Source organism: Canis lupus, chromosome 15 (genome assembly GCF_048164855.1).
Source record: "Canis lupus baileyi chromosome 15, mCanLup2.hap1, whole genome shotgun sequence".
Lineage (NCBI taxonomy): Eukaryota > Metazoa > Chordata > Mammalia > Carnivora > Canidae > Canis > Canis lupus.
This window is the reverse complement of record NC_132852.1, coordinates 42133193-42152592: the sequence shown is the minus strand read 5'-3', so window position 1 is coordinate 42152592 and position 19400 is coordinate 42133193. Positions and strand designations below refer to the sequence as shown.

Sequence of the window (19400 nt, the reverse complement as noted above, 5' to 3'; positions counted from 1 at the left end):
AAGTTAGCACCCCCCAGGCTAAGTGCAGCCAGTACCTGAGAAAGCTCCCCCAAGACCTTCCCTGACCAGCAACTATCAACTATCATCCCCACTTCTGCAACAAAATTCTTTTTTTCTTCCTTTCTTTCTTTCTTTCTTTCTTTCTTTCTTTCTTTCTTTCTTTCTTTTTCTTTCTTTCTTTCTTTCTTCTTTCTTTCTTTCTTTCTTTCTTTCTTTCTTTTCTTTCTTCTTTCTTTCTCTTTCTCTTTCTTTTCTTCCTTGTTTCTTTGTGTATTTCTTTCTAATTTAATATACTGGAGTCTTTTTGTATTTTATTATTGGAAAAAATGTGATCACTTCCTCTCATTGCATGAGTTCTGGTTAATTCTACCAGACAATGTGGGTGGATTTTGGGGGGCATGATAAATGGAGGAAGGAGTGAATTTCCAGCCTTGGGTGTACAGTGGCCTCGGTGTTAATTTAATGAATGCTCTCTCTGGATGAATTCCAGAGTCTCTGAGGCAGCACCTACATGGCTCACCAGCATTTCTAGGATGATCCCAAAGGAAGGGAGTATATCCTCTGGGGAGAGTGAGGAACTGACCTTATCAGATGTAAGCTTGCACCCCTACAACTCAGCCATGCAATGTTAGGAAGTCTACCCCACAGGAAGAATTCATTCCTAAGCGTGAGAATGTTCTTGTGGCAGAATTTGTAACAAAAAAATGACATCAACTTCAGCATCAAACAATTGGGAAATGGTGAGATAATAAATTATGGTCCATCTGTACAATGAGATCCTAGGTAGCCAATGCAACTAATGCAGTACATTTTTTAAAAATTATTTATTTATTTATTTGAAAGAAAGAGAGCATGTGAGCATGGGCTGGGGTGGGGGGGAGGTGGTGGGTAGGAGCAGAGAGGGAGGGAAAGGGAGGGGGAAAGATTCTCCAGCAGACTCCACTCTAAGCATAGAGCTCAATGTGGGGCTCGATCTCACAACCCTGAGATCATGACCTGAGCTGAAACCAAGAGTTGGTTGCTTGACTGATTGAGCCACCCAGGTGCCCCCTAATGCAGATTTCTAAGTCCTGTCATGGAAGGATATCCATGCTACATTTGGTACCAAAAAAAAAAAAAAAAAAGATTTTGGGGTTTTGGAGGTTAATACAATCTCTCTTTTCTTTTCTTTTTTTTTTTATTTATTCATGATAGGCACACAGTGAGAGAGAGAGAGGCAGAGACACAGGCAGAGGGAGAAGCAGGCTCCATGCACCGGGAGCCTGATGTGGGATTTGATCCCGGATCTCCGGGATCGCGCCCTGGGCCAAAGGCAGGCGCCAAACCGCTGCGCCACCCAGGGATCCCTCTCTTTTCTTTTTAAAGTATGTTGCACACCCAACTTGGGGCTCGAACTTACAAACCTGAGATCAAGTGTCACACGCACTTCCCACTGAGGCAGCCAGGTGCCCTGATCTCTTTTAAAAATAGAACAATCCCCAATAGACAGCATGGTACCCAGAATAATGCCTCTCCTTCCAAAGATGCCCACATCCTAATCCCTAGAGCCTGTGAATATGTTACCTTACCTGGAAAAAGTGACTTTGCAGACGAGGTTCAATTAAAGATCTGGAGATGGGATGATTATCCTGGATTATCTGAGTGGATCCAGTGTAAACACAGGGGTCTGTATACGAGGGAGGGAGGAGGGTTAGGTAGAGAGAGGTGTGGGGACAGAAGCAGAGGACGGAGTGATGTGAATGATGGATGGGGCACCAGCTAAGGATGTGGAAGCCTCTAGAAGCTGGAAAGGGCAGGTAGATAGATTCTCCCCTGGGGCCTCCTGAAGGAATCAGCCCTGTAGACACTTTGATTTTGGCCTGGTGAGATTTTTAAATTTTTTTTAAAGATTTTATTCATTTATCAGAAAGAGAATGTGCCCATGAGAGCACAAGCTGAGGGTAGGGGCAGAGGGAGAGGGAGAAGCAGACACCCACAAAGCAGGAGCCCAGTGAGGGACTTCATCCCAGGACCCTGAGATCATGACCTGAGCCGAAGGCAGACACTTTACCCACTGAGCCCCCCAGGTGCCCTCCACAAGACTCCTGACTTCCTGAACAGTATGGTAATACATTTGTGTTATTGAAGCCACGAGATTTTTGGTGATTTGTTAGACTAGTGAGAGGGAACTAAGGCAGAGAGATCATCTCAAAGGCAGGGTGAAGGCAATGCAAAGCAGATGGAAATTTTCACCTTGTACTTTGCTTATGTTGCTACTGTTTTTATTTTAGTACTAAATAGTATTTTTTTTAAAGATTTTATTTATTTATTCATGAGAGACACAGAGGGAGAGAGGGAGGGAGGCAGAGACACGGGCAGAGGGAGAAGCAGGCTCCATGCAGGGAGCCTGATGTGGGACTCGATCCCGCGTCTCCAGGATCACTCCCTGGGCCGAAGGCAGGCACTAAACAGCTAAGCCACCCAGGGATCCCCTGTTTCATTTTTTTAGAAAAAGAAATGACCAAACGCTTTTCCAGTATGGCTGTAACATTTTACATGGGGGAAGCTGGATTTCTCTACCTCCTTGCCAGGATTTGGTGCTGTCAATATGTTGCAGTTTAGCTGTCTTAATGGCTGAGTAATAGTTACCTGATTTTAACCTACCTCTTTCCACAGCCTTTTAGAAATCATGGATGCAATTCACAAATACTTGAGGGCCTATTGCACAGCAACTAGAGCAGAGCCGCGAGGGAGCCAGCTGGCTCCTGTGCTCTAGAGAAGCTGCGTTCTAGAAGAGGAAGAAGGATAGGACACAATTAAGGGTCACTGGAGTTACATTCCACTGGCTTTACGCTCTAGGGTCAGCACATATGGTGGGGAACCTTTATCCCCAACCTATCCTTGACAACTGTGGTTAGTTTTTGTAGGATGATAATGATAGAATAATGTCTTCAAAGAAAATTCCCCCCCTTTTTAGGAGACACATACGGACATATTTACATGAAATGACATCTAGAGTTTGCTTCACGATAGTGGGGAGAGTGGTTAAGAGATGGGACATGAATTATACCAGAGTGGCCACGAGGTGATAATCTCCAAAGCTAGGTGACAGGTAACGGGAACCCATTACACCATTTTATACTTTGCATCATTAGCCTTGAAATTTCTTTTTTTATTTTTTATTTTTTTATTTTTTTTAAAGATTTTATTTATTTATGATAGTCACAGAGAGAGAGAGAGAGAGAGAGAGAGAGAGAGAGAGAGGCAGAGACACAGGCAGAGGGAGAAGCAGGCTCCATGCACCGGGAGCCTGACGTGGGATTCGATCCCGCGTCTCCAGGATCGCGCCCTGGGCCAAAGGCAGGTGCCAAACCGCTGCGCCACCCAGGGATCCCTAGCCTTGAAATTTCTACTTAAAAGTATTTAAGAAAAGTCTTTATAAATCTTTCAGAGTCCCTTTCCGGTGGTGACGACCTCCCCACGAGAATATGCCCCTTGCAAAGGATCTCCTGCACTCATCCCCGTAAGAGGATAAGAGGAAGCACAAGAAGAAGCACCTAGTGCAGAGCCTCAACTCCTACTTCATGGATGTGAAGTGCCTGGGATGCTACAAAATCACCACCATCTTCAGCTGCACACAGACGGTAATTCTGTGTGTCGACTGCCCCACTGGCCTCTGCCAGCCGATGGGAGGAAAAGCAAGGCTTACAGAAGGATGCTCCTTCAGGCGGAAGCAGCACTAAAAGCTCCCTGAATCAAGATGAGTGGGACACTATCCCAATAAACAGATTTTGGATACTACTACTACTACTACTACTACTACTAATAAAATAATGAATAAAAATCTTTCAGAGTGGGACACTATCCCAGTAAACAGATTTTGGATACTACTACTACTAATAATAACAATACTACTACTACTAATAATAAAATAAATAAAAATCTTTCAGAGGAATCATATTTTGATAAGCCATTTTTCCCTCTAGCTCGGGACAGATGACTGATTCTTTAGTGGAGCTCTAGGGCAGTACTTGGCTCACACAGCAGGCCACCTGATAAACCAGCAGAATGGTGTTCACACCACAGTGGCAGGTGTAACCTAAGACCAAGAGCAATGCTGGCTTTTTTTTTTTTTTTAAGATTTTACTTATTTATTCATGAGAGACACACACAGAGAGAAAGGCAGAGACACAGGCAGAGGGAGAAGCAGGCTCCATGCAGGGAGCCCGACGTGGGACTCCATCCTGGGACTCCAGGATCACGCCCTGGGCTGAAGGCGGCGCTAAACCGCTGAGCCACCCAGGCTGCCCAATGCTGGCTTTTTTAAAAAAATAGAACCATCTTCCCTGCACATGGTCCTGGTCAATTAAAACATTGGAAAAATACTCAGATGGAGGCCACATGCCTTACTTCCCAACAAAGCTGGTACAGGAGAGCCAGGGGTGGTATTCACACCTACTGGGATTGTCTGGACTGTCGAAGAGTTTATCTGCAGCCAACTCTGAGAGCTGTGAGCAGACTCACTCACTCAGGGCACATACTGGACATTACCAATAGTTTTAAGCACTGCTCATCTGACAAGTTAAAGAAAAGCATGATGTTCTATTTACGAAATCTGGAAAATTTCGGACGGGGTAGAAGTCAAACATCTTTGTTGAATCAAGGATCTGTTGACATATCAGAGGAGCTGTATATATTAGGTGGTATAGTGAGTACTCTTCCCGAGGCTTTCGAAGTTTTTTGATCCTGATTTATAAGAACCACACTCTGTAATGCAACCCCATTCACAGTTTGTGTGCACACATGGCACAATTTTTGAGACTGAAACCCATATCGTGTTGTGAAAAGTAATTTGTGCTTCATTAAAACTAGCATTAAAAAGGGACGCCTGGTAGGTTCAGTTGGTGAAGCCTCTTCCTTGGCTCAGGTCATGCCCCTGGGGTGCTGGGATCAAGCCTTGCATGGGGCTCCCTGCTTATCGGGGAGTCTGCTCCTCCTTCTCCCCCTCCCCCTCCCCTTGCTAGTGGTCTCTCTCTCTCAAATAAATAAATAAAATCTTAAAAAGGCTCAGGGCATTGCACCGTTAGGATAAAGCGTCCTAAGTTTGGTTCCAGCGGGGCGTAGATGACACGCACCTATGTGTACGCACTGTGTGTGCGCGCACGGGCGTGCACCTGCACGTGTAGGACGTCCGCGTGCGCCTGTGCACGCTCGCACAGCAGTGCACGAGCACACGGCGTGCAGGTGCCGGTCCCCGCGTCCTGCACTTGGCCCGCACGCTGGCCGCTCCCAGTCTCCTCCCAGGAAAGCGCACGAGCCCCTCGGCGCCCAGCGTCTGGGTGCACCTGCCCCGGAGTGCGCTTTCGCGGGGCTCCCCAGCACCACTCCCCCGGGGAGCCCTTCCCTTCCCTTCCCTTCCCTCCCCTTCCCCTCCCCCAGCGTCCTCGCCGCAGAGCGGGGTCACCCCGGGGCCTTCTCAAGCTCCGGCGCGCCTGCGGCGGGCGCGCGCACGCTGGCGGGCTCCGAGGAGCGCCGCGGCGCCGGCGTCGGGCGCGCGCACGCCGGCAGCCCGCGGGGCGGAGGGCCTCGGCGTCGGCGGCGGGCGCGCGCCCGCAGGCGGGACCGCGCACGTCAGCCCCGGCCGGCGGCCATCTTTCCTCCCGGCGGCTGCTCCCGGTGCAAGTGTGGGGTCTGCGGCCCTGCCGGCGCCCTCGGCCTCGGCCGGAGCAGTGGGGAGGCGTGGATGAGGGGGGAGGTGAGGAGGAGCCGTCCCCTCCCCAGCGTCGCCGCCTCCCCCCCGCCCCCGAGGGCAGGCCGGGCGGGCACAGCCTCCAGGGCGAGCTCGGGCTCGGGCTCGGGCTCGGGCTCCAGCTCGGGGTCGCCCCCCGGCGCGGCGTATCCCACCCGCGGGAGACCCCTCTCCTGGCAGACCCCTCCCCGCGGAGACCCCTCCCCCCGAGACCCCTCCCCGCGGAGGCCCCTCCCCCCGGAGCCCGCCCCGCCCGCCCCGCTGCTCTCAGGGTCGGGGGCTCCTCCCAGATGGGATAAGCTGTAAAGATGTTTAGTTTTGAAGGGGATTTCAAAACGAGGCCCAAAGTGTCTCTCGGCGGCGCCAGCAGGAAGGTAAGAGCGGCCTGCGTTGGTGCGGCGTCGGCTGGGCCTCCGGGGCGAGCTGCTCCGGGGCGGGGGCGGGGGCGAGGGGCGGGGATCCGCGGGCTCACCTGCTGCCGAGGCCCGGGGGCGGGGGTCCGGCCGGAGCCGCGCGGGCTCACCCCTGCAGCCCAGGCCCCGGCGGAGGTCCGCGAGCTCCTGAAGCCGCCGGGACGCTGAGGGCGCCCAGTCTCCCCGTTCCCGAGGTGAAAGCGCTCGGGCGAAGGGCTGTGTTTCTTCTCAGAGATGAATTCTGGATACTTTGTCATCCGTGACCTGAGATCGCGGTCGCGTGGAGGACGCTACCTAAGGAGTGTTTCCTGCTGTAGCAAGCGAACGGGTGTGTGAGCCCATGTCAGCAGCTCCCGAAATCGAGGCTGACCGCCGCCTCGGCCACGTGTCTGAACCCGAAGCGGCGTAGATTATTCTTGACCGGCTTTCTGGAAACGTTGCTGGGGAGACTCTGGACCGTTGCTCTCTGAGGCCCGGTCGTCTGTTACTCTTGCAGTTGTTGAGAATAAGGGGACGAGGCTGCAGTTACTCTGCCGTCCTCCCTGATGCCTGGCATCTATTGATCCAGCGGACTTGCTGATACATGGTTCGTTCGGTGCCAGCGTCGCTTCACTCGCTTGTTTTCACCTCTTCTCCACTGTTCTGGTTCGTGGGCGCCTTTTCGGTCTGTTTAGATTTTAACGGGTTAAAAATAAATGTGTGGTCTGCGTGCTGAAAGTGCTTGAAAAGTGTAAGTGAATATAATTAGCTGATTGTTTACGAAAGGATTTTTTAAATGTGTAAATGCTTTGCATACTATTTTTGGCCTTACTCAGGTAACTGTGTTGGCATGTAATTCTGGGGGAATGCTCGAATCCAAGGAGGAACTTGGATCGTGCCCTGGGTGAGTGCGTGTGATGGTTTCCTAGGGTAGAGGAAAGGAACCCAGCAGGGAGTTGGTAGAGAACTGCTGGTAATTTTCAAGTCTTGAGTTTTGCATGAAGGTAGCTGGCTGCAGAAGTAGGTATTGGTACTAGGTACTGTGTAGGTGTGGCAGGATTCCTGTGGGTAACACTCCCGGCCCTGGGTATTCATGAAAATGACAAATGAGATAGAGGAATTTCTGCCCTTGGAGGGTAGAAGAGGCCTTGGGGATTCTGTGGGCAGATCTGGGGTACAGGTGAAGTAGAGAGCAGATGGATAGATAGTACATGGCACACAGCAAGCTGGTGGCAGGCCACCAGCTCATAATTTCCTGACTTGTCTTTCAGACAAGGGTGCCCCTGCATGCCCTGCCCAGGTTCTCAACTACTAAGACAACTCTAGTCTGAGGAAAGTACTCATCTGTCCATCAGAATCTTGGGGAGATTGTACATCTTGCTGTTCACCAGTGCAAAACAATTTTTCTTTTTTATCCTTTTTGATTGAGGTATGGACTAAACCTTAAGTGAATGTGTCTTAGGTCATGTCCCAAGAAGAACTTGAGGAGGTGACCTTGGTGCATGTGAAATTGAGGGAGGGAAATGGTCTTCTTGCTTGGCGTCTATCTGTAGCCCAATCCCACCGAGAACTTAGGACTGTAGCTGGCATCATAGAACTGTCCCTTCTTGACGTACGGGGGTTAGAATTTTGTAAACCTGCCCCCCTCCCCCATCAGTTGGTCATTGGCCAAAGGCGGGAATGTGACACTGCTGGCCTCTGAGCTAAGTAAGGGCAATTATCCGGAGAAGGTAGCACTAAGGAGCCAACAATAGTTAACACACAGCAGCTGGGCGATGGGTGCTCTGATCTGGAATCTGGGTGAGGAATCACCTGCAGGTTCAGCTGGAAGGATTTTTATGGATGACTGCCCCCTTGCGACCCCTCCCCCCAAATCAAATAACATTCCCAGCATTCCATAGGCTCCCACCTGCTCCCTTCCATTTAGTATTCCTTCTCCTGAAGACAATTGATAATTGCTGTTAGGTCTTTTACTGTAGCTTAGTTTTGCCTGATGAATTTCATGTAAATGGAGTCACATTACAGTTTCTGTTTTTTGGGTCAGCATTCTGTCTGAGAGGCGGAGTCCATTCTCCTTGTTCTGTTGCATTGTATGAAAATAGCGTAGTGAGTACAATCTGTTTCTAGGTGTCTCCTGGTGTGCTCACGCGCACTTAAGCTGGGTTATTCACACACTGAGGCCTAGCTCTGGTGCACACACGTGCCGTGTGTCCAAGGGTATCGGTGGCCTCACTTGCTTTCAACATTTATTGTCAGTCCTTTTAATTTTGGCAGTTCTTTCTTTTTCTTTTCTTTTCTTTTTTTTTTTTTTTTAAGATTTTATTTATCCATGAGAGAGACAGAGAGATGCAGAGACACAGGCAGAGGGAGAAGCAGGCTCCATGCAGGGAGCCCGACGTGGGACTCGATCCCAGGTCTCCAGGATCGCCCTGGGCTGAAGGCGGCGCTAAACTGCTGAGCCGCTGAGCCACCCAGCCTGCCCTAATTTTGGCAGTTCTGGTGGGGATGTAGTTTCATTGTTGTTGTAGTTTTAATTTTGTTCCCTGGCAAAATTGTTGAGCACCAACAAATGCATATTATCCTTGATTCTCATTAGCTGCAATGTAATTCCTTCCCCTCACTTAAAAAGCAAAAGGTTGGGATGCCTGGTTGGGTCAGTGGGTGAAGGGTCTGTCTTCAGCTCAGGTCATGGTCTCAGGGTCCTGGGATTGAGTCCCACGTTGTGCTCCCAGCTCAGCAGGGGAGGGGGTCTGCTGCTCCCTCTCCCCACTGTTTGTGCGCTCGTGCTCTCTCTCTCTCTCACTCTCTCTCTCACACGCACACACTCTCTCTCTCTTTAAAATATTTTTTTAAAATTTTTATTTATTTATGATAGTCACACACAGAGAGAGAGAGGCAGAGACATAGGCAGAGGGAGAAGCAGGCTCCATGCACCGGGAGCCCGACGTGGGATTCGATCCTGGGTCTCCAGGATCGCGCCCGGGGCCAAAGGCAGGCGCCAAACCGCTGCGCCACCCAGGGATCCCCTAAAATATTTTTTTAAAAACCAGAAAGTTATAATGGTCTTTTCCTTTAAGGTCTTTCCTTAAAAAAAAAATGGTATTTTTTTTTAAAGATTTTATTTATTTATTCATGAAAGACACAGAGAGGCAGAGGGAGAAGCAGGCTCCATGCAGGGAGCCTGATGTGGGACTTGATCCCGGGACTCCCGGAATCATGCCCTGAGCCAAAGGCAGGCGCTCAACCGCTAAGCCACCCAGGCGTCCCTTTTCCTTCATGTGTTAAATGATTTGTAATTTGTCGTCCTTTCTTGAGGTTGGTGGAAAACTGAATATTGCTACCTTTTTAATCTTATCTTTTCCAAATTAAATGAATATTTTTAGTATTTATTTAGAGGTTCTGTGTAGCATTTGAAATGTAATAAGGAGAATTCTGCTCCCATTATAATCTTGTTAGAGAGATAAGACTTAATTAAAATTTAAGTAACAGTAGAGAGGGCAGCCCCGGTGGCCCAGCGGTTTAGCGCTGCCTTCAGCCCGGGGTGTGATCCTGGAAACCTGGGATTGAGTCCCACGTCGGGCTCCCTGTGTGGAGCCTGCTTCTCCCTCTGCCTGTGTCTCTGCCTCTTTCTCTCTGTGTCTGTCGTGAATGAATGAATAACAGTAGAGAATAGTTACTGTGTTCTAGATTTCCATTGGGCTGGTCCAGGAAAAGGGTAGAGTTGGTTGGGGTTTAGTCTTTTTTTTTTTTTTTTTTTAAGATTTTATTTATTTATTCATGATAGACACACACAGAGAGAGGGAGAAGCAGGTTCCATGCAGGGAGTCTAACGTGGGACTTGATCCCTGGTTTCCAGGATCACACCCTGGACTCAAGGCAGCATCAAACTGCTGGGCCACCGGGGCTGCTCAAGTTGGGGCTTAGTCTTGAAGGATGAATAGAATCAGGTTTGGCGGGGAAACAACACCGGCATTCTAGAGGTGGAAGGGCATACATGGAATAAGTATGCACTGGATTCCACTATTCTAAGTTACACCGTTTCCTACTTTTTAATGTTCCTGAGATCAGAATACATCTTAGTGGCATGACATAGTTCACTGGCAGTATTTTTTTTTCCCCCTTTCTTATAGTGCAGAGAAGAGTATCTTAGCGGCCATTCGATTACAAGTATAGAAATCCACTGAAAATTGCTTAGTGGGGGGAAAAAAGTGTATGGGAAGAATATGATGATTTCTCAAAGAACCTAAGCACAGAAATATATCCAATTACCAAGTCATCAGCACCAAGGTGGTTACTCCTGCGTTTTCTCCCTGGGCTGTGCTGTCTCCTTCATTCTTGCTTGATGCACTGCTGACTGGCTTCCTCCCTTTTACCTGTGCATGACCTTGGCAGTGTATGCTTTCCTAGTTTAGGTGTCCAACTGAGACATTTGGATATCAGTTCTATTTCTCAGGAAATCTGGTGTGGGTCTGCCTTTCACCTGATGAGCTGAGTCTGGGATGGGGTTGTAGGGAGTCTAGATGTGTGAGTTGTAGGGAGTGGATTATCCAATAGGGGGAAGTGGTTGTTGAATGGAATGTCTCTGTTTCTGTGGACTTAGGTAGAGGTGTGTAACGGGCTGTTGATTGTCTATGTGTGAAATGAGGGAGAAATTGGGGCTAGACATGCAGATTTGGTAGTTACAACAGGTAGGTGATGCAGAAAGAAGTCCTTAGAGGAAGGCCTGGAGTTTGGGGTGGGGTGGGCTTGTGGGCTATTATAACATCTAATGGGCAGCCCAGGTGACTCAGCGGTTTAGTGCCGCCTTCAGCCCAGGGTGTGATCCTGGAGACCCGGGATCGAGTCCCACATCGGGCTCCCTACATGGAGCCTGCTTCTCCCTCTGTCTTGATATATATATATATCAAGAATAAATAAATAAAATCTTAAAAAAAAACTTAAAAAAAAAAACATCTCATAAGTGAGGAAGAATACTTAAGAAAGAATCACAGCTGGCCTGGGGCTAGAGCAAGGAGGGGGAAGTGACCTCAGTGCTAAGTGCTGCAGGGGTGCCATGAGGATACAATAACCAAATATGAAGGCCCGAGTGACTTTATGGGGTTAATAGTCCAGGGTAGTAGGACTTGGAAGTCAGATTGCAGTACATCAGGGAGTGTATGGGAGGTCCAAAAATGATTAGATCTTTTCTGAAAAGGACTCAAAGAAGGATGCATTTGGGGTCTAAGGAAGGTTTTGTTTTGGGCCTATGAAAGAAGCTTGAGCAAGTTACAGACTGGGGAAGGAGCAGGTGCAGGAGGGAGGAGGACTAGGGGAGGGAGTGGAAAGAGGTGTGAGCAGAAGAGGAAAATATTTTGATATGTACAGGGAAGAAATGGATGTGGATATAGAACAGTTTGTAGGTAGGAAGGAAATTAAAACTTCTTTTCCAACTTTGCACAGTTGAGGAAGAGTGGCAGGAGAAGTAATATTTCTTATTTGTTTTTAAGATTTTATTTATTTGAGAGAGAAAAACAGGGAGCACAAGCAGGGGGGCATGGCAGAGGGAGAGAGAGAAGCAGACTCCCTGCTGAACAGGGAGCCCAACATGGGGCCTGATTCCAGGACCCTGGGACCATCACCTGAGCTGAAGGCAGATGCTTAACCCACTAAGCCACCCAGGTCCCCATAATATTTCTTTAATGTTTGTCTGTTGCTTTAAAAAAAAGTAGGACTTTATTTTTTAGAGTTTTATAGAAGAAAATCAAGCAGATGGTAGAGTTCCCTTTTGCCCCCTCATCCTCCACCTTCCATTTCTCCAGTTATTAGAATCTTGCATTAGTGTAGTTCATTCGTCATAATTGATAAACCAATGTTGATACGTTAACGTTCACTCTTTATGTTGTATTTTCTTTCCTTCTTCTTTTTTTAAGATTTTATTTATTTATGCATGAGAGACACAGAGAAGCAGAGACATAGGCAGAGGAGGAAGCAGGCTCCCCATGGAGAACCCAATGTGGGACTGAATCCCGGGACTCTGGGATCACGACCTGAGCTGAAGGCAGATACTTAACCACTGAGCCATCCAGGCGCCCCTATGTTGTATTTTCTATGAGTTTTAACAAATGTATAATGACGTTATCCACCCTTATAGTATCATACAGAAAGATTTATTGCTCTAAAAATCCTACCTGCTTTACCCATTCATCCTCCCTCATACTCCCATGGATCATTCGGTAGGAGTGTTTAGTTTTAACACTGCAGAAGCTAGGGCATCTGGGTGGCTCAGTTGGTTAAGTGTCCAACTCTTGGTTTCAGCTTGAGTCTTGATCTCAGGGTCCTGAGAGTGAGCCCGGCACTCAGTAGGGAGTCTGCTTCTTCCTCTCTCCTTGCCCCCCCCCCCCACTGTATGTGCTCTCTCTCAAATAAATAAATACATCTTTAAAAAAGAAAAAAATCTACAGAACTGTCCTCCAAAGTGGCTGCACCATTTTGCATTGCCACTGGCAATGATTGAGAGTTCTGTTGCTCCACATCCTTTCCAGCATTTGGTGGTGTCAGTATTCTGAATTTTGGTCATTCTAATAAGTGTGTAGTGGTATCTCATCATTTAATTTGCATTTCCCTGATGACATATGATGTGGAGTGTCTTTTCATATGCTTATTTGTCATCTGTATACGTTACTTTTTGCCCATTTTTTAATTGGGTTGTTTATTTTCTTTTTACTTCTTTTCTTTTTTTTAACTAATTTTTTTTAAGTTGACTCCATGCCCAGTGTGGAGCCCAGTGTGGGGATCAGTCTCGCCACCCTGAGATCAAGACCTGAGCTGAGATCAAGAGTTGAATGCTTAAGCGTCTGAGTCGGGTTGTTTGTTTTCTTATTGTTGAGTTTTAAGAGTTCCTTATATATATTTCTTATGTATTTGAAGGTGCCTCTGGGTTGTTTGTTTTCTTATTGTTGAGTTTTAAGAGTTCCTTATATATATTTCTTATGTATTTGTATATATTTTGTAAATATGCAAGCCCTTTGTCAAATATGTCTTTTGCAAATATTTTTTCCCACTTCTAGTTCATTTTTAAAATTATCTTAACTGTCTTTTGCAGAGCAGTTTTTTATTCTAATGAAGTCTAGTTGTATCAATATTTTCTTTCATGGATTATGCTTCTGATGTTGTGTCTGAAAAGTTGTTGCCAAATACAAGGTCACCTAGCTTTTATAAAAATGCTATCTTCTAGTAGTTTTATAGTTTTGTATTTTACATTTAAGTCTATGATCCATTTGAGGTTAATTTTTCAGAACGGTATAAGGTCTGTGTCTAGTTTATTGCTTTTGTTTTTATTTTTTTTCACGTGGATGTCCAGTTGTTCAGCCTGTTTTTTGAAAAGCTGTCCTTAAATACCCACCATTTGCTTCAACGTGGATGGAACTGGAAGGTATTATGCTGAGTGAAGTAAGTCAGTCGGAGAAGGACAAACATTATATGTTCTCATTCATTTGGGGAATATAAATAATAGTGAAAGGGAATATAAGGGAAGGGAGAAATGTGTGGGAAATATCAGAAAGGGAGACAGAACGTAAAGACTGCTAACTCTGGGAAACGAACTAGGGGTGGTAGAAGGGGAGAAGGGCGGGGGGTGGGAGTGAATGGGTGACGGGCACTGGGGGTTATTCTGTATGTTAGTAAATTGAACACCAATAAAAAATAAATTAAAAAAAAAAAGCTGTCCTTTCTTCATTGAATTGCCTTTGCTCCTTTGTCAAAGATCAGTTGACTCTGTTTTTGTGGGTCTATTTTTGGGCTCTTTTGTTCATTAATCTATTGGTTCTGTTTTGTTTTTGCCACCATACTATCTTGAATTCTGTAGCTTTATTCTAAGTCTTGAAGTTGGATAGTGTCATTTTGTTCTTTTTCTTCAGCACTCTGTGAGGTATTCTGGGATTTTTGACTGGGATGATGTTGAATCTGCAGATCAAGTTAGAAAGAACTGATAGTGACAATACTGAGTCTTTCTATCCAACATGGAATATCTCCAGTGTTTAGTTCTTTGACTTCATTCATCAGACTTTGGTAGTTTTCCTTATGTAAACCTTATATATATATATTGTTAGATTTAGACACGTATTTCGTTTTTCTGGTGCTAATGTAATGATACTGTGTTTTTCATTTCAAATTCCAGTTGTTCATTGCTAGTATATAGGAAAACAATTGATTTTTATATTTATGTTTCTATTTCTCCCATCCCCTAGCCCCTGGCAGCCAGTTTTCTACTCTGTGATTCCAAATGTTTGGCTTTTTTTTTTTCCTTAAAGATTCTACATGTAAGTGAGATCATACAGTATTTGTCTTTGCTTGGCTTATTTCACTTAGCATAATGCCCTCAGTGTCCACCCATGTTGTCACAGATGGCAGGATTCCCATCTTCCTCGGGGCTGAATAATATTCGATCGTGTATATAATTTACCACATCCTTATCCATTCGTTTGTTGATGTACCCTTATGTTGTTTCCATATCTAGGTTGTTGTGAATAATGCTGCAGTGAACACAGGGGTGCAGGTATCTCTTTTATATCCTGTTTCACTTCCTTTGGTTATATAGCCAGAAATGGGGTTACTGGATCATAAGGTAGTTCTATTTTTTATTTTTTTGAGGAAGCTCCATATTGTTTTCCACAGTGGAAGCCATATTTTTGTTTTTAATTTCAAATTCCAACTTTTCATTGCTGGTATGTGGAAAGGCAGTTGATTTTTATATATTAACTTTGTATCCTTCAATCTCATTATAATCACTTAATAGTTTCAGGAGTTTCTTAAATCAGTTGTTTGGAAATTCCTACATAAATGATCCTGTCATCTGTGATCAAAGGCAGTTTTCTTTTTCTCTTCCCAAGTCGTCTACCTATTATTTTTGTTTCTTTTCTCCCTGCATTAGCTAGGACATTTAGTAAAATGTTAAAGCAGTAGTCTGAGAGGGAGCATCCTTGCCTTGTTCCTGATCTTCCTGGGAATACTTCTGGTTTCTTACCATTAAGTATGATGTGAGCTGCAGATATTTTATGGATGTTCTTTATCAAAGTGAGGAGGTTCCCTTCTATTCCTAGTTTACTGACAGTTTTTTTTTTTTTTTTTTTTAAATCATGAAGGGGTGTTGGATTTTGTCAAATGCTTTTTCTGCATCTGCTGTTGTGATCATGTGATTTTTCTTGAGTCCGTTGATGTGGCAGATTGCACTAAGTGATTTTGGGTGCTGAACCAGCCTTGCATACTTGGGATAACTTCCACTTGGTTATGATGTGTAATTCTTTTTATACATTGTTGAATTCCTTTTAATAAAATTTTGTTGGGAATTTTTGCATCAATGTTCATGAGAGATAACTGGTCTGTGATTTTACTTCTTGTGATGTTTCTGTCTGGTTTTGTTATTAGGGTAATGCTGGCCTCATAGAATGAGTTACTATACTTTAGGGCCTACCAAATCCAGCTATTGCAGTTTTAATTTCCCCTTTGATAGGTTTAGACTATTCTTTGGATTTTAAGAACTTTGATTTGCTGGCTTTACAAAACTGCCCTTGTTCTGCAATTGCAGATCTTACTTAAAATATTTGAACTTAAAAAATATTCCTTACTATATATATATATAATTTTAAAGTAGGTTACCTGCCCATTATGAACCCCAACATGGGGCTTAAACTCATGCCTGAGATCAAGATCTGAGCTGTGATGAAGAGTCAGATCTTAACTGACTGAGCCATCCAGGCGTCCCTCCATGCTCCTTTTTTTTTTAATTTGGCATTCGGTAAATGGGTTGTCATGCTACTCTGTGTACATAGAAGTGTAAGATAAAACTGTTTCTTACAGATCTGGCATTAACTAAAACAAAAATATTTTCTTTTTAAAGATTTATTTATTTATGATAGACAGAGAGAGAGAGAGGCAGAGACACAGGAGGAGGGAGAAGCAGGCTCCATGCCGGGAGCCCGATGTGGGACTTGATCCTGGGACTCCAGGATCGCGCCCTGGGCCAAAGGCAGGCGCTAAACCACTGAGCCACTCAGGGATCCCCACAAAAATATTTTCTAAGATCAGATTTAAAAAAAAACTTTATTGTCAGGTCTGGTGTTATTACATTGCTATTTTTTTAAAGATTTTATTTATTTATTCATGAGAGATAGAGGCAGAGACATAGGCAGAGGGAGAAGCAGGCTCCATGCAGGGAGCTTGATGTGGGACTCGATCCTGGAACTCCAGGATCACGCCCTGAGCCAAAGGCAGACACTCATGCTGAGCCTCCTAGGCATGCATCCCTGTTACGTTGCTGTTTTATCTAGCAGTACCACATCTGTTCTCTTGAACATAATTGTTGGTAGCTTTCACATATGAGACCAAAAAACTGCAGTTCCCTGTAGCAGATAAGGTCAGGAGTTCTTGACCTGGTGCTTAGGGAAATTAAGCAGAATAGAAGGGCTGAGACTATTTTTCTAATTACCTCTGTACTTTTAATCAGGGCCTGGGGTGAGACAGCAAGGCACCTGGGGCACAAAGTTTAGGGAGGTGCTCACTTCAGTTGCACAGCTGCATGGTGTAAGGCATGGTGGGCCCCACACCTGCACCACCCATAGAGCAAGAACAAGAACACTTCTGTAAATCTCATACCCTGGGGACCTAGCTTGGCACCAGTCCCTGCCTGGCTGTGCACACTGGAGCTGATTTTCTTGGGTTAAGGAGTTAATTGCTAACTAAATCTCTTTCTCTCTTTTTTTTAAAAAAATGTTATTTATGAGAGAGAGAGAGAGAGAGAGAGGAAGAGGCACAGGCAGAGGGAGAAGCAGGCTCCATGTAGGGAGCCTGACACAAGACTCGATTCCTAGGTCCCCAGGATCACACCCTGAGCCGAAGGCGGTGCTAAACCGCTGAGCCACCCAGGCTGCCCCCCGACTAAGTCTCTTAACTGAGGGAACACCTAGGAAGTGTTGTGGACTGCAGAAGAGTCTCAAAAGAGTTTGTTGCTGAAGCAATAGGGAGTTTTCTTCTGTGACTCTCTTTATTCTTACAACTTTTATTGAATGCAGACAGCTAGAAGTTGGGAAGTTGACCATCTTATTCGTTGATGCCACTGTTAGAGTAGTTGCTTTCTACATGTTCCTGTTCTCCAGTCACAGTCTCTTCACACCTCCTTTTACTTACACTGTTGTCAGTGTGAAGGGAGGAGCAGAAACTTTCTTCTGTTGGTGTGTCTCCACAGAGCCCATCACTTGCCATGGTAACCAGGTTAAAGATGGAAATACAAAAAAAAAAAAAAAGATGGAAATACTAATGGTGTAAATTGGCACAACCTACTGGGATGGGAGGGATGACACTTTAGCATCGAAAGTTTTAATGAGTACGTCCCCTCTATTCCAGTAATTCTACTTTTAGAAGTTTATCCTAAGGAACTAATTTGGCAGGTGCATAGGAAAGATGTATGGGAAAAGATCATGACTGTGGCAATACTCCTATTAAAAATTTGAAACAACCTAAATGTCTAACAATAGGAAATTTGTTAAGCAAATGGTAATATAACAATGTAATGGAATATGTTACACAACCATTTAAAGTGGTCGTGATGGGGATCCCTGAGTGGCTCAGCGGTTTAGTGTCTGCCTTCAGGCCCAGGGCATGATCCTGGAGTCTTGGGATCGAGTCCCACATCGGGTTCCCTGCATGGAGCCTGCTTCTCCTTCTGGCTGTGTCTCTGCCTCTCTCTCTGTCTCGGTCTCTCATGAATAAATAAATAAAATCTTTTAAAAAAATAAAGTCATTATATTTTAATGTCTTATATTTATTAAAATGATTCATTGTTAATAGAAATAAACAGATTACAAAACAGTACTGCAGTGAGCATTTAAGTTATTAAGCTAAACAGTCATATTGGGGCACCTGGCTGGCTCAATCAGGAGAGCATGTGACTTTTTGCTTTGTATGTATGTGTGTGTTTAATGATTTTTATTAATCTGAGAGAAAGAGAGAGCATGAGCGGAAGGAGGTGCAGAGGGAGAAGCAGACTCCCCTCTGAGCAGAAAGCCCGATGTGGGACCTAATCCCAGGATCCTGAACTGAAGACAGATGCTTAACTGACTGACCCACTTAGGAGCCCCAAGTATGTGACTTTAATCTTGGAGTTGTAAATTTGAGTCCCATGTTGAGGTAGAGATTACTTAAAATCTTAAAAAAAAAAAAAAAAGTCATAATATCTGCTTTACCACTTTCTTAATTTCCAGTAAATGAAGGACATGTATGTGTTCTCTATTCCTGCATAATGTGGCTTAAGGCAGTGCAGTCTTATCATCTCAATGAGTTTTGTGGGACCAGTATCTTAGAGCAGCTTTTGGGGTGGTTCTGGCTCAGGATTTCTCAGAGGCTAAGGTGTCTAAAGCTTGGACTGAGCTGGGGAATCCACACCTAGGCTCACTTCTCCACGTACCTGGAATTTAGTTGCTGGGTCTTGGTGGGAGGTATCAGTTTCCTGCTACCCGCACATCTCCCGAGGGCTGCTTGAATGTCCTCACGACATGGCATGTAATCTGAGAGGGCAGAGAGAAAGTGGCATGCCTGTACAAGGTAGTCCTGAAAGTCATATACACTTTCATCGTATTCTGTTTGTCCATTCAGTCCACACTCAAGGTGAGAAGAATCAAGCTCTGCCTCTTCAAGGGAAGAAACAATTTGTGGAAATATTCTTTTTTAAAAATATATATTTCATTTATTGTGAGAGAGTTCGAGTGGCACACAAGCAGGGGAAGGGCAGAGGGAGAGGGAGAATCTCAAGCAGATTCACCACTGAGTGCAGAGCCAGACACAGGGCTCGATCTCATGACCCTGAGACCGTGATCTGAGCTGAAATCAAGAGTTGGAGGCTTAACTGACTGAGCCACCCAGGTGTCCTGAATTTGTGGAAATATTCTAAAACCACCATGGAAGGGGTTATCAGTTTTAGCTGAGTTGTAAATGCTACTACCATGTGACTTATATGTCATTTTCTATCTTAACAACCTATTAAGATTTAAATATGGCTTTCCTTCTCTCATACTATACTGAGTCAGTAGTTACTAGCTATGTAACTATTATATAAATAATGAAACAGTTTAAAAGTAAAACTTGTCAACCAGATAATTTTTCAGTAGACATTTTGATGAAACTTGGTTGACTTGGAGGCAATTTTGTAGCTCTGTGTCTTCGAAACTTAAGCAGATGTCATTTATTTGCAGCAATGTGAATTTACTTAGGTCATTTACTTCTTTAATCCAACCACCCTTGGAGAAAAGGGG

General features: G+C 45.1%; 2 protein-coding genes across 5 annotated transcripts in view; both read left to right on the top strand.

Moving 5' to 3' along the window:
• Nucleotides 1-3437: 3437 nt before the first annotated feature.
• On the top strand, nt 3438-3777 carry LOC140605540 (small ribosomal subunit protein eS27-like). Its single transcript, XM_072777710.1, has one exon. The coding sequence runs from the start codon at nt 3564-3566 to the stop codon at nt 3720-3722; it is 159 nt and encodes a 52-aa protein (XP_072633811.1). The 5' UTR covers nt 3438-3563; the 3' UTR covers nt 3723-3777.
• Nucleotides 3778-5600: 1823 nt separating this feature from the next.
• The window catches only part of UBE3C (ubiquitin protein ligase E3C), a 126215-nt gene continuing 112415 nt past the window's right edge, over nt 5601-19400 (top strand). For 3 of the 4 annotated variants that reach the window (XM_072776813.1, XM_072776812.1, XM_072776816.1), the window contains exon 1: nt 5601-6102. In XM_072776813.1, the coding sequence (XP_072632914.1) occupies nt 6037-6102 (66 nt within the window). In that variant the 5' untranslated portion in view covers nt 5601-6036. Of the gene's footprint in view, nt 6103-6709; nt 6728-19400 lie in introns of those variants that run through there. The other variant, XM_072776814.1, reaches the window with a different exon arrangement.

Coding starts and splice junctions, on each gene's coding strand:
- LOC140605540 (XM_072777710.1), top strand. CDS start 3,564: ATGGATGTGAAGTGCCTGGGATGCTACAAAATCACCACCATCTTCAGC.